Below are 13,251 nucleotides of genomic sequence, written 5' to 3' on the forward strand. Positions count from 1 at the left end.
ATCTTCCCGGACCGGGGCACGAACCTGTGTCCCCTGCATCGACAGGCGGACTCTCAACCACTGCGCCACCAGGGAAGCCCTGCCCAACTTTTTGAATGATCTAAACAGACTATTAACTCTATCCCACCTGCAGAAACTGCATTCACAAAGATTTGTATCCAGTTGTTATTCTCCTTAACCCTTCTGCAATGTTTAGCGCTTCTCATTACCCCTCTTTTTTGCCATCATACTTACCTCCTGGACTGGAGTCTCTTCTGCCGTCTCTTCTGGTTCTCCTCCTTGCCCCTGACTTTTTCTGGTCCTTTTCTGTCTCTTCAGGTCCTCTAACTCACAGGACTTCAAATGTTTTGGTCCCTGTACTCCATAATAAAATAACGTTGAAAATTATGTACCACCTCACACATTTTTAAGTTGATATGTAAATTTTTTCATAAGATTAAGGGTCACAAGGAATACAATATGTGACACAGTGAATATTGTATATGTGCCTCTAATACATTTTTGACAAAACTATGGAGTTGCACCTTCAGTTTATGGAAAACTTCCACTATATAATTTAATTGGCAAACACAGTCTTCACTGCCAAACAAATCAATCAAAAAATTGACTTTGTGTTCCAACTCAAATAAATGTGTTAAAACCTGTCTCTGTGTCAACCATCTTGCTTCTAAATTCTAAGTCTTCGACACAGAAAAGAAAGAAGTAAAAAAGGAAAAAGAAAAGAAATGATGAGGCATGAGGTCTTGCCACAAGTTTGCCACTTGGAGGAAGCTTCTTGCAGAAGCTCTGCAGTCTCAAACTTTCCCTTTGTTCTGCGGAACAATACTCCAAAGGTATTTATGAAACTGAGGACAGTCATTAATTAGGATCCCTTAAACTATAACTTGCTTAATAAATGATACCCTGTAACCTGTCTTCATTGACTAAGCTCCCTTTAATTGTTCCTGCAAATTGCCTACCCTCCAAACTTCAGGTAGCCTAGACAATATACTGCAAGCCTCCTTTAACTGCCTTTATAGATAATACTTCTAACGTATGGGTCGCTATGGTAATGGTTGCTTAAGTTTGTTTTTTAGGAACTTGGAGTATTTGTTTAGTTCAAGTTCAAGCTGGTTAAGGCTGTTTGGGACCACTGACCCTCCAACTGGGCCTGCATGAGTGTCCCACAGATGACCTTTTGATGTCAGAGGGCCAAAAACTCCACCCTCAGATCTCGCTAACACTGCCATTTTCTGATCATGCATCCCATGAAGAAGCATGTAACTCAGATATGCCTGCACAGAACACTGATTACCTCACCTTTTTCCTACTTCCAATCTCCTTTCCCCACAACTAAGACCACTCTGCTTCTCTATCCTATAAATATCCTGAGCCCCTCACCTTTGGGAGGCAAATCTGAGACTTGTTCTCCTGTCTCCTCACTTGGCTGCCTTGTGAATAAACCCTTTACCTGCTGCCAACCTCAATGTCTCAGCATTTGGCTTGCCATGTGTCGAGCAAACGAACCTGGTTCAGTAACATTTACACCTGGAGGAAATGCACAAGAGTAAAATTCTGGATAGATGGATAGATGGATGGATGGACGCACAGATGAGAGGCATGCTCTCCTACTGTAAAATGAGAGAAGGGCAGTTGTGAAAGAGAAATTGGGAAAGGAGAACAAACAGACGGGGTACTTCACAGGTAGATGAGTTTCAGGAAAGAGTTCATGTAACAGCTGGGAATTCGTAAATTGACTTCTTTGAAACTATCTGTGTGCCCCAGCACTCCTTGAAACATTCCAATATATGCATATCCTCATTTGAATTGACTTTTCTACAAAATTAGTTACTTGTTACTTTCTCTGTATTTTTTTCTCTTGGAGAATTGACTCATTCTCACAAATCCAATCATCACCCCTAGGTGGATGACTCAGAAATCTTATTGATCTCTTTTTACATTCAGAAACACCAGCCAGATGCTTCTACTTGAAGATCTCACATTTAACTAGAGATTTTCACATCAGCATGACAATAAAGTCTATTTAAAATTTAAAAATTTTGTGTGAAGGTGTTTCTTCAACTACCCCAAGCCTGAGATAAAATTCACATGTATCACCAACAACCTAATTGTCTCTGGCTAGAACTTGCACTGGACAAAGGCAAAAATCACAATCTTCCAGCAGGCTCTTCTGTCTGCCCAGATGCTGGGTGATTCAATGAGTCTCATGCAGATTCAGAGTGAGGACTGGTTATGTTACATTTTGTGTGAGAAAGAAAGAGAAATAAAAGTATTTGAATATGAATATATTATGCATATATATAGATAAGTAGATAGGTAGATATAGATAGGCAGACATATCCACTTATATTTTCAGAAGGAAACTCTGTAAGGCAAACCCAACACTAATGAAAATATCTACTGGTTAGGGATGGGCGTTGGGACATAAACAGTATTAAATGAACAGAAATGGAAGCAAGACCTCTTGGAGTATACTTTTATGAAATTTTGACTTTTGAATCATGTAAATATTTTACACATTTTAAAAAAAGTAATCCCTAAAATTGAAAATATTTTAAAAGGAAAGATACTAACTGTATATCAGAATTTAACATAACCAGACAGAGGAAATAATTACGTTAGATCACTCTAGAATATTGTATTCTTGCTGTAAACCTTTGGAAAGATATACTCTAAGGTCAAAAAGAGCTTCAAATTCAGTGGTTTTACTGTTAATAGTAATATTGGTATTGTTATTTGGAAGTCATTTTATGTATACTATAGAGCTAAAGCAAATAAATGATTATGCCACTATAAAATAAAATTTTCATTTTAAGAGGGGAAGTATAAAATCTAAGGAATTAGATAAAACCCTATAAGTCAAATTTGAATTGACAAATGTCAATTTAAACTCCTGATTTAAAAAAATGTATTTCCTACCTCTGCTGTCTGAATGGGCCTACATTTTTGAAAAAGGCGAATATAATTGATTAATACACTTGAGACATAAAAAATTCATGAAACCACAGTTGTATTAAAAAAAAAAGTAAGCATGCAAACAAACTTCCTCGCCCACACTGGAATCCTTATTCTGAAAATTGGTAATTAAAGGGAACGCATTAATTTACTCTTCTTACTCTTTCTTATATAACAATATAACCCCAGTTGATAAGGAAACTTTTTTCCAGTTTTGCTGGGATATAATTGACATACAGAACTGTATAAGATTAAGCTGTACAACATAACGATTTGACTTACATATATTGTGAAATGATTACCACACTAAGTTAAATTAACATCCATCATCTCATATAGATACAAAAATAAAAGAAAAACAATTTTCCTTGTGATGAGAATGCTTAGAATCTACTCTCTGAACTTTCCTATATATCATACTGCAGTGTTAACTATAGTCATCATGTTGTATATGACATCCCTACTAATTTATCTTATAACAGGAAGTTCATACCTTTTGACTACCTGCATCCAATTCCCTTTGCCCCCATCCTCCGAGGCTCTGGTGATGAGAAAATATTTTTTATGGAATAGCAACTAATAAATGTAGAAAGAATGGACACTATCAGAAAATCACCATTCTGCAACCATGAATGATATAACTGGTTCTATTAAGAATCACCAAAGTGGGATCGAATCATTAGGTGAATGGCTGATGGAAAAATTTTCCTACATTGCCCCCAGATTCCCTGCAGCTTTATGATGGTGAGATCTGGCTGCCAGCATCTTAACTCGGAGAGCAGAGTGGCTATCAGGAATGGCGGCACGACACCACTTGCCTCCTGATGGGACACATGGGCATTATACGGTGTTCTCTAGGACGCATTCTTACTACAACATGCTCAGCCCCAATCTAAATCAGTCTGCATTTCTAACTTCAAGTTTAAAGGAAATACAGACAAAGGAATATGTTAAATGAAACGTTTAGGAAAAAAATAAAACAAATCCAGAAAACAGACATTTTACAAGACATCTAGCCCGGTCTCTTCAAAAAGCCAAAAGAAGGACTGACTTGCAGATTTATTGAGTTAGGAGTCATAACAGAATGCAGTCTGTGGTCCTTGATTGGCTCTTAGTTTGAACCAAATCAGCTATAAAATGCATCTGCGCAACAAGTGGGAAAACGTGGATGTGAGCTAGGTATTAGATATGAAGGATTATTGTTTATTTTGCAAGGTGCAATAAAAGAGTTACAGCTCTATATGAGAATTTCCTCATTTTAAGAGATACATGCTGCAGTATTTAAGGATAGCATGTTATGATGTCTACAACATACTTTTAAATGGCAAGCAAGAGAGTGGGGGGAATATGTGTAAACAGCCGCTGAATGTGGTGCTGGATGTATGGGCATTCACTGTGCCTTTTTTTTTTTTTTTTACAATTCTATATGTTTGATTGTTTTGCACAATTATGTTAAACAAACATATGCTCTGTGCTGCCAACCTGTCACTGCAGCTCCACAGTGAGACGCCAGTGGCCCGGATCCCTCCTCCTCTGCCAGGGCTTCGCTCCTACCCCAGTGGTTGGAGGTCCTGGGTTGCAGGCACCACACTGAGTCCCCAGAGTCAGCCTTGCTCTTTGCACCCCTGAATTCGCAAAAGCTGAGTTAGGTGTGGGTGTGGGAGCCACGGTGGGAGGTGGTGTGGAGAGGTGTTTGGACGAAGTGGGCTTGGGACTTCTCAAGAGGAGCAGGTCGCTTCCTACGCACACGGCCGCTCCGGGCACCAGACTGTTTGCCGGGGCTGGCCTCCTGGAGCAGAGCTGAAGAAGCCCGTCCCACTGGGACTGCCTAGGCAGCCACTGAGAGAAGCACACCAGCCCCTCCCAGCCCTCAGAACAGCTAAGCTGCAGCCTCCATCACGTTCCGGGTCCAGAGCTGGGACATCTTCTCCCTTGGCTGGTGGTAACAACCTCCTAGATGCTTCTCCTCTCTCTTTCCACTTACCCAAGCCAAAAACAAAGCAAAAAGGCAAACAAAAACAGTGCTTATTTGCTCACTCTTTCTCCTTGTTAGTTCCATTTATTTTTGTTCAACTCCTTTCAGTAAACCAGATGCTGGAGAGAAGATCTTTCCACTAGGCCTTGGGTTAAACTTCTCTTTGTCCATCCCTGTTGCCCTTGCTAGTTCTTTGTCTTGCCCCTTCCTTTCTCCTGAATATTAAATAGTAACTAACATTATTGATCTCTTCCTATATGTCAAGCACTACTCTAAACACATTCTAGGCATTGTATTATTTAATCACAACCACCTTATACAATATTGTAATCCCCATGTTAACTGTGGCACAGAGAGGTTCAGTAATTTATGCAAGACCAAATCTAGAATGTGTCTAGTCTCCTCAACTGTTTTATAATTATAAATTGATTTATCCAAAAAATAATTGATTTCCTACTCTGTACCATGTACTGTTGTAGACACAGGGAACACAGCACTGAAGATAGTAATGAACTTGCCCTCATGGAGCTTTCACACCTGTGGGGAAGAAAAATAACCACCAAACAATTAAATAATACAAAGCAGGGTACACATCAGAAATCTTGATCAGCTGATTGACAGTAACAGAGGGAGTGTAGACCAAAAAGCCCTCTTTGAGGAGCTAAATCCTGTCATAAAAATATTTTTACATATTTTAAAATAGGTAATCTACCCTCCTGGTCCAAACACTAAAACCTATAAAAAAATGATCAGAAAAGTAAATAACCCACCCGCAAAAATAAATGTATAAACAAGTAAATGGAGAAAACCTTTATTGTTATTAGTTTCCTATTAATCTTTCCAGAAATTTTATGCCCTATTCACATTTGAGACTATAAAAGTATAATTATTTTCCTTTCCTGTTTCACCCTAAGGAAATCTTAAAATTTGTATGGAGATACAAAAGACCCCAAATAGCCAAAGTAGTCTTGAGGGAAAAAAACAGAGCTGGAGGAATCAGGCTCCTGGACTTCAGACTATACTACAAAGCTACAGTAATCAAGACAGTATGGTACTGGCACAAAAACAGAAATATAGATCAATGGAACAGGATAAAAAGCCCAGAGATAAACCCACGCACCTATGGTCAACTAATCTATGACAAAGGAGGCAAGGATATACAATGGAGAAAAGACAGTCTCTTCAATAAGTGGTGCTGGGAAAACTGGATAGCTACATGTAAAAGAGTGAAATTAGAACACTCCCTAACACCACACAAAAATAAACTCAAAATGGATTAGAGATCTAAATGTAAGACTGGACACTACAAAACTCTTAGAGGAAAACATAGGAAGAACATTCTTTGACATAAATCACAGCAAGATTTTTTTTGATCAACCTCCTAGAGTAACGGAAATAAAAACAAAAATAAACAAATGGAACCTAATGAAACTTCAAAGCTTTTGCAAAGCTAAGGAAACTACAAACAAGATGAAAAGACAACCCTCAGAATGGCAGAAACTATTTGCAAATGAATCAACGGACAAAGGATTAATCTCCAAAATATATAAACAGCTCATGCAGCTCAATACTAAAAAACAACCCAATCCAAAAATGGACAGAAGACCTGAATAGACATTTCTCCAAAGAAGACAGGCAGATGGCCAAGAAGCACATGAAAATCTGCTCAACATCACTAATTATTAGAGAAATGCAAATCAAAACTACAATGAGGTATTACCTCACACTAGTTAGAATGGGCATCATCAGAAAATCTACAAACAACAAATGCTGGAGAGGGTGTGGAGAAAAGGGAACACTCTTGCAGTATTGGTGGGAATATAAATTGATACAGCCACTATGGAGAACAGTACGGAGGTTCCTTAAAAAACTAAAAATAGAATTACCATATGACCCAGCAATCCCACTACTGGCCATACACCCAGAGAAAACCATAATTCAAAAAGACACATGCACCCCAATGTTCATTGCAGCACTATTTATAATAGCCAGGTCATGGAAGCAACTTAAATGCCTATCAACAGACGAATGGATAAAGAAGATGTGGTACACATATAGAATGGAATACTACTCAGCCATAAAACGGAACGAAATTGGGTCATTTATAGAGACATGGATGGATCTAGAGACTGTCATACAGAGTGAAGTAAGTTAGAAAGAGTAAAACAAATATCATATATTAACGCATATATGTGGAACCTAGAAAAATGGTACAGATGAACCGGTTTGCAGGGCAGAAATAGAGACACAGATGTAGAGAACAACTGTATGGACACCAAGGGGGGAAAGTGGCTGGGGCCGGGGTGGTGGTGTGATCAATTGGGAGATTGGGACTGACATGTATACACTAATAGGTATAAAATGGATAACTAATAAGAACCTGCTGTATAAAAAATAAATAAAGTAAAATTGCAAAAAAATTTTTTGTTTAAGATTTCAATGAAACAAAATGTTTTTACTTCCAAGAATGAGGAAAAGCTAAAACACCTTTGCCTTGTTTTTGTTTGTGTTATATTCACTTAATAATTTGTTTTTATTTATAAAAATTTATATAATTTGGCTTTAGAAAATAAGTGTGGCGTTTAAGATAGATTCAAAAGTGAGATTACTTTTTATGCTGATGCTACAGAAGGCAATGGAATGGTGGGTATGACTTAAAGGAATAGCTGCATTTTAAATAACCTTAAAAACTTTATAGGATTGATTGGCATTATCATTTTGTACCAGTAGAGGGAGATCTATGTCCACTGCAATAAATTAGTAGTTTCAGTCTGCAACAGTGAATGAAGGGAAAGGGGAGTTGCTCTCAAATACTGTTATTATCATGTCCAGGAAACAGGTGGATGGGTAGTTAGGTAGGTAGACAGGTAGACAGACAGATGAATGAATAAAAGTTTGGTCAACTATTTTGATAAATGTATAATATAAACCTTCATCAAAGATTACTGGCAGGATTTACCACAGAGTTTTATTCACTTACAAAATGCCTGTATGTCAAAATGAATGTAACATAAAAGGTATTTAACATATTTAGTATTTATTTATTAACGTTAAGGCAGCTGCTCTATTTTGAAGAAGAAAGTGGCATAATCAAGTGAGGGCCCCCCTAACTCGCCAGCTCATCCCCCACGGCACCCCTCCCCCACCCAGCTTCCTCCCATGTTTTGGAAGAAAAGCTGCTTCTCTCTGCCCAGTCCTGTCATCCACTATCACTCCTCCGCACAAGGCAGGCATGGCCTCGTTTGGTACCTGCTTAAAGTCCAAGAATCAGGTTCAGATGGGGCAGCTAAGTGGCTGCATTTGGGGAGTTGAAACTCACTCGGTCACAGCTGAAGGCACGAGCTGATACAGGGCCACTGACCACTGGTCCTGAATTAGAGAAAATGAACGGATTTGCCCAGATTTCCACAGGTGCTTCCATGTACCAACCGGTTCTACAGCTACTTCCATTAAAACGTATTCTGATCAAACAATCTTGCAGAGGAAAGCTCACCTAGCCTCAAGTCCACGACACAAAAGCAAGGAGAATAGGACAGATTTTCTGCTGCTATCATGTCCCGGACTTTCGGGTGCCCGAGGCCCCAGGGCACCGCTAGGCCATCTGTGCCAGAAACTCAATACTGCCCACGGGCCTCGAAGTGGTCAGCCGGCCGGCTGTACGCCGTCCACACTGGGTCTCCCACAAACAGCTGCATGGCCTTCACGTAGTTCTTCTCGTCCAGTGTGAAGCGGTGGTGGTATATCCCGGCGGGGAGAGTGATCATGTCTCCTTTCCCCATGAAGATCCGGATCCACCTGTCCTCTTTATCCCTCACGTCAAAGTACCCACTGCCGTCCAGGAGGTAGCGAATCTCGTCATCCAGGTATAAATGCTCCTCGTAAAACATCTTCATCTTTTCTTCATAATTTGGTAGTTTGTCTTTGCATGTGGTTATTGTGTCCATCCAGGAGTAGTTTTTCTCTTTTCGGATCTTTTCTAATTCTGGATCATTCTCATCTTTGTCAGCATCCAGCGTCCAGTAAAGGACGCCGAGCCCGTGCAGCCGCTCCAGGCGGACCGGGCGCGCGGGCTCTGCGCCGTGGGGCCACCGCGGGTCACCGGTGACTCGTCCATGTACCAGGACTGCACCATGGCTGGGCCGGGGGCGCGGCTGCCTGACCCCGGACCTGCACGGGCCGCCACGCCTAATATTTAAATTTAAATCTTAAAATTAACCTTTTATTTTATATTCATTAAGTTGCTTTTCAAAGAGTTAGGCCTTAAATTTAAATATCCAATCAATTAGATATATTGTGACAAATATAAAACGAGGTTTGGTCTCTTTTCACCTTCCTTAGACGCTCAGGATATTTCAGTGGAGACGTACCATGGCCAGCCTAGCCCCTGTAGCCTCCTGGCAATGCATACATATATCGGAATGTTCTTCCCATTGTTTCACTTCCCTCAAATCATGCTGGTTAGAAGTATGTATTTTTTTTTTAACCTGGATGTAAGGTACTCATAATTGGCCTAACCATATTCCTTGGCTCGTGACATAGTTATCATTGGTCTCCCCAGGTATACACGTCTTGTTTGAGTTTATAATCCAATCGAAAAACCGATCATGGGCAATAACTTATACAGACCTGCATGTTCTTTCCCTCTCTTACACTCCTTGCCTCATACCTGGTAATCATTGCTCTAAATGTTCTGTTTAACATTTCCACATTTTAAAAAAATAGAATTTTAAATCAATACATATATATGTATAAACAAAATATGTAGGTTTAGCTCTTGAATTTTATAAAAAGAGTAATCTTCAACTTGCCCTTTTAAAAACCAAACATTAAGATTTATTCATACTGATATGGAAATGTGTAATTCATTGATTTTCACATAATATCCCATTATGTGTATGTACCACTATATATTTATCCATTCTCCTATCTTATGGGCATTTGGTTTGTATGGTTTTTCTTTTTCTTTTTTCTTTTTTTTTTGCAATTACTAAAAGTACTGTCATGACTATACTTGTATATGTCTCCCGGTACATATGTGCAAGCATTTCTCTTGCTGGGTTGTAGGATGCAAGAATAATCAATTCACTCTCTTAGCAAAACTGTACACGCAAATTGTTGACCTCTTTTCCAACACTTGATGTGCTCAGACTTCCTAACTTTTACCTATTGAATGAGTTTAACTGGTCTTGATATATATTTCCCTAATTATTAATAACTATGAGAAACTCATTTATTGGCTATAAGTAGTTCCTTTTTTATGAAATGCTTGTTTATATCTTTTACTTATTTTTATGTTGGGTCATTTTCCTTACCAATATATATGTAGGACTCCTATATATTTCTTTGTTAGTTATATGCATGCGAATGTCTCTACCAACTTATAGCCTTTTTACTTTATTTTTATTTATTTACTTATTTTTTAAACATCTTTATTGGAGTATAATTGCTTTACAATGGTGTGTTAGTTTCTGCTCGACAACAAAGTGAATCAGTTATACATATCTCTTCCTTCTTGCATCTCCCTCCCTCCCACCCTCCCTATGCCACCCCTCTAGGTTGTCACAAAGCACAGAGCTGATCTCCCTGTGCTATGCGGCTGCTTCCCACTAGCTATTGATTTTACATTTGGTAGTGTATATATGTCCATGCCACTCTCTCACGCCGTCACAGCTTACCCTTCCCCCTCCCCATATCCTCAAGTCCATTCTCTAGTAGGTCTGTGTCTTTATTCCCGTCCCACCCCTAGGTTCTTCATGACATTTTTTTTTCCTTAAATTCCATATATATGTGTTAGCATACGGTATTTGTCTTTCTCTTTCTCACTTACTTCACTCTGTATGACAGACTCTAGGTCCATCCACCTCATTACAAATAGCTCAATTTCGTTTCTTTTTATGGCTGAGTAATATTCCATTGTATATATGTGCCACATCTTCTTTATCCATTCATCCGATGATGGACACTTAGGTTGTTTCCATCTCCTGGCTATTGCAAATAGAGCTGCAATGAACATTTTCGTACACGACTCTTTTTGAATTATGGTTTTCTCAGGGTGTATGCCCAGTAGTGGGATTGCTGGGTCATATGGTAGTTCTATTTGTAGTTTTTTAAGGAACCTCCATACTGTTCTCCATAGTGGCTGTACCAATTCACATTCCCACCAGCAGTGCAAGAGTGTTCCCTTTTCTGCACACCCTCTCCAGCATTTATTGTTTCTAGATTTTTTGATGATGGCCATTCTGACTGGTGTGAGATGATATCTCATTGTAGTTTTGATTTGCATTTCCCTAATGATTAGTGATGTTGAGCATTCTTTCATGTGTTTGTTGGCAATCTGTATATCTTCTTTGGAGAAATGTCTATTTAGGTCTTCTGTCCATTTTTGGATTGGGTTGTTTGTTTTTGTGTTGTTGAGCTGCATGAGCTGCTTGTAAATTTTGGAGATTAATCCTTCGTCAGTTGCTTCATTTGCAAATATTTTCTCCCATTCTGAGGATTGTCTTTTGGTCTTGTTTATGGTTTCCTTTGCTGTGCAAAAGCTTTGAAGTTTCATTAGGTCCCATTTGTTTATTTTTGTTTTTATTTCATTTCTCTAGGAGGTGGGTCAAAAAGGACCTTGCTGTGATTTATGTCATAGAGTGTTCTGCCTATGTTTTCCTCTAAGAGTTTGATAGTTTCTGGCCTTACATTTAGGTCTTTAATCCATTTTGAGCTTATTTTTATGTATGGTGTTAGGGAGCGCGATCTAATCTCATTCTTTTACATGTGTCTGTCCAGTTTTCCCAGCACCACTTATTGAAGAGGCTGTCCAGCCTTTTTACTTTAAGGTATCTTTTGTTTTGGCTGCACCGCATGTAATGGGGGATCATAGTTCCCCCACCGGGGATTGAACCTGTGCCCCTGCAGAGGAAGTGTGGAGCCCTAACCACTGGACTGCCAGGGGATTCCCCAACTTTAAGGTGTCTTTTGATGAATCAAATTTCTTAATTTTAATTTAGCCAAATTTATCAATCTCCTGTTATATGGTTAATGGATTTTGCATGTTGAAAATCTTTGCCTTTATTGAACAGGCTATCCTTTCCCCATAATATATTTTTGGACATATATAAAGGATAGTCTCTTCAATAAATGGTGCTGGGAAAACTGGACAGCCGCATGCAAAAGAATGAAACCGGACCATTATCTTTATGCCATACACAAAAATCAACACAAAACAGGTTCAAGATCTGAAACCATAAAACTCCCAGAAGAAAATATGGGGATAAGCTCCTTGACATTAGTCTTGGGTATGATATTTTGGACTTGATGACAAAATCAAAGGCAATAAAAGCAAAAATAAACAAGTGGAACTACATCAAACAAAGAAAGCTTCTGCACAGCAAAGGAAATCATCAACAAAATGAAAAGGCAACCTATATAATGACAGAAAATGTTTTCAAATCATATGTCTAATAAGGGGTTAATATGCAAAATAAATAAATAACTCATACAACTCAACTGTAAAGAGATAAGCAATCCAATTAAAAATGGGTAGAAACATATGATCCAGCAATCCCATTCCCGGGCATATTTCCAGAGAAAACTCTAATTTGAAAAGATACATGCACCCCAGTGTTCACAGTAGCACTATTTACAATAGCCAAGACATGGAAACAACCAAAATGTCCATCGACAGATGATGGATAAAGAAGATGTGGTATGTATATACAATGCAATCCTACTCAGCCATAAAAAAGAATGAAATAATGCCATTTGCAGTAACATGGATGGACCTAGAGATTATCATACTAAGTGAAGTAAGTCAGAAAAAGACAAATATCATATGACATCACTTATATGTGGAATCTAAAATATGATACAAATGAACTTATGTACAAAACAGAAACACACTCACAGACATAGGAAACAAATTTATGGTTACCAAATGGGAAAGGGTAGGGAGGAATAAATTACGAGTTTGGGATTAGCAGCTACAAACTACTATTGATATATATAAAATAGGTAAACAACAAGGTTCCACCATATAGCACAGGGAATTGTATATATTCAATATCCTCTAATAAACCACAATGGAAAATAATATGAAAAAGAATATATTATATATATGTATATATATAACTGAATCACTTTGCTGTACACCAGAAACTAACACAACATTGTAAATCAACTATGCTTCAATAAAAAAAAAAAAATGGTTAGAACACTTGAATAGATACTTTCCAAAGAAGACATACAACTGGCCAACAGGTAAATGAAAAGATGCTCAACATCAGTAATCATCAGGGAAAGGCAAATCCAAACTACAATGAGATATGATCTCA

General features: G+C 38.5%; 1 protein-coding gene and 1 pseudogene across 2 annotated transcripts in view; both read right to left on the reverse strand.

Annotated features, from left to right (window-relative positions):
* The window catches only part of GAPT (GRB2 binding adaptor protein, transmembrane), a 36,452-nt gene that overhangs the window by 19,852 nt on the left and 3,349 nt on the right, over nucleotides 1-13,251 (reverse strand). Inside the window, exon 2 of one of the 2 annotated variants that reach the window (XM_027101077.1) lies at nucleotides 235-354. Coding sequence is in view for 1 of the 2 variants with exons in the window: in XM_027101078.1 (XP_026956879.1) it covers nucleotides 235-359 (125 nt within the window). In the remaining variant the exon portion in view is untranslated. Of the gene's footprint in view, nucleotides 1-234; nucleotides 360-13,251 lie in introns of both variants that reach the window. The other variant, XM_027101078.1, reaches the window with a different exon arrangement.
* Nucleotides 7,408-10,397, reverse strand: LOC113617518 (1,2-dihydroxy-3-keto-5-methylthiopentene dioxygenase pseudogene; annotated as a pseudogene).

This window comes from Aethalodelphis obliquidens, unplaced genomic scaffold (assembly GCF_003676395.1).
Source record: "Aethalodelphis obliquidens isolate GAN/ISIS:26980383/991018 unplaced genomic scaffold, ASM367639v1 scaffold4, whole genome shotgun sequence".
NCBI classification, from domain to species: Eukaryota; Metazoa; Chordata; class Mammalia; order Artiodactyla; family Delphinidae; genus Aethalodelphis; species Aethalodelphis obliquidens.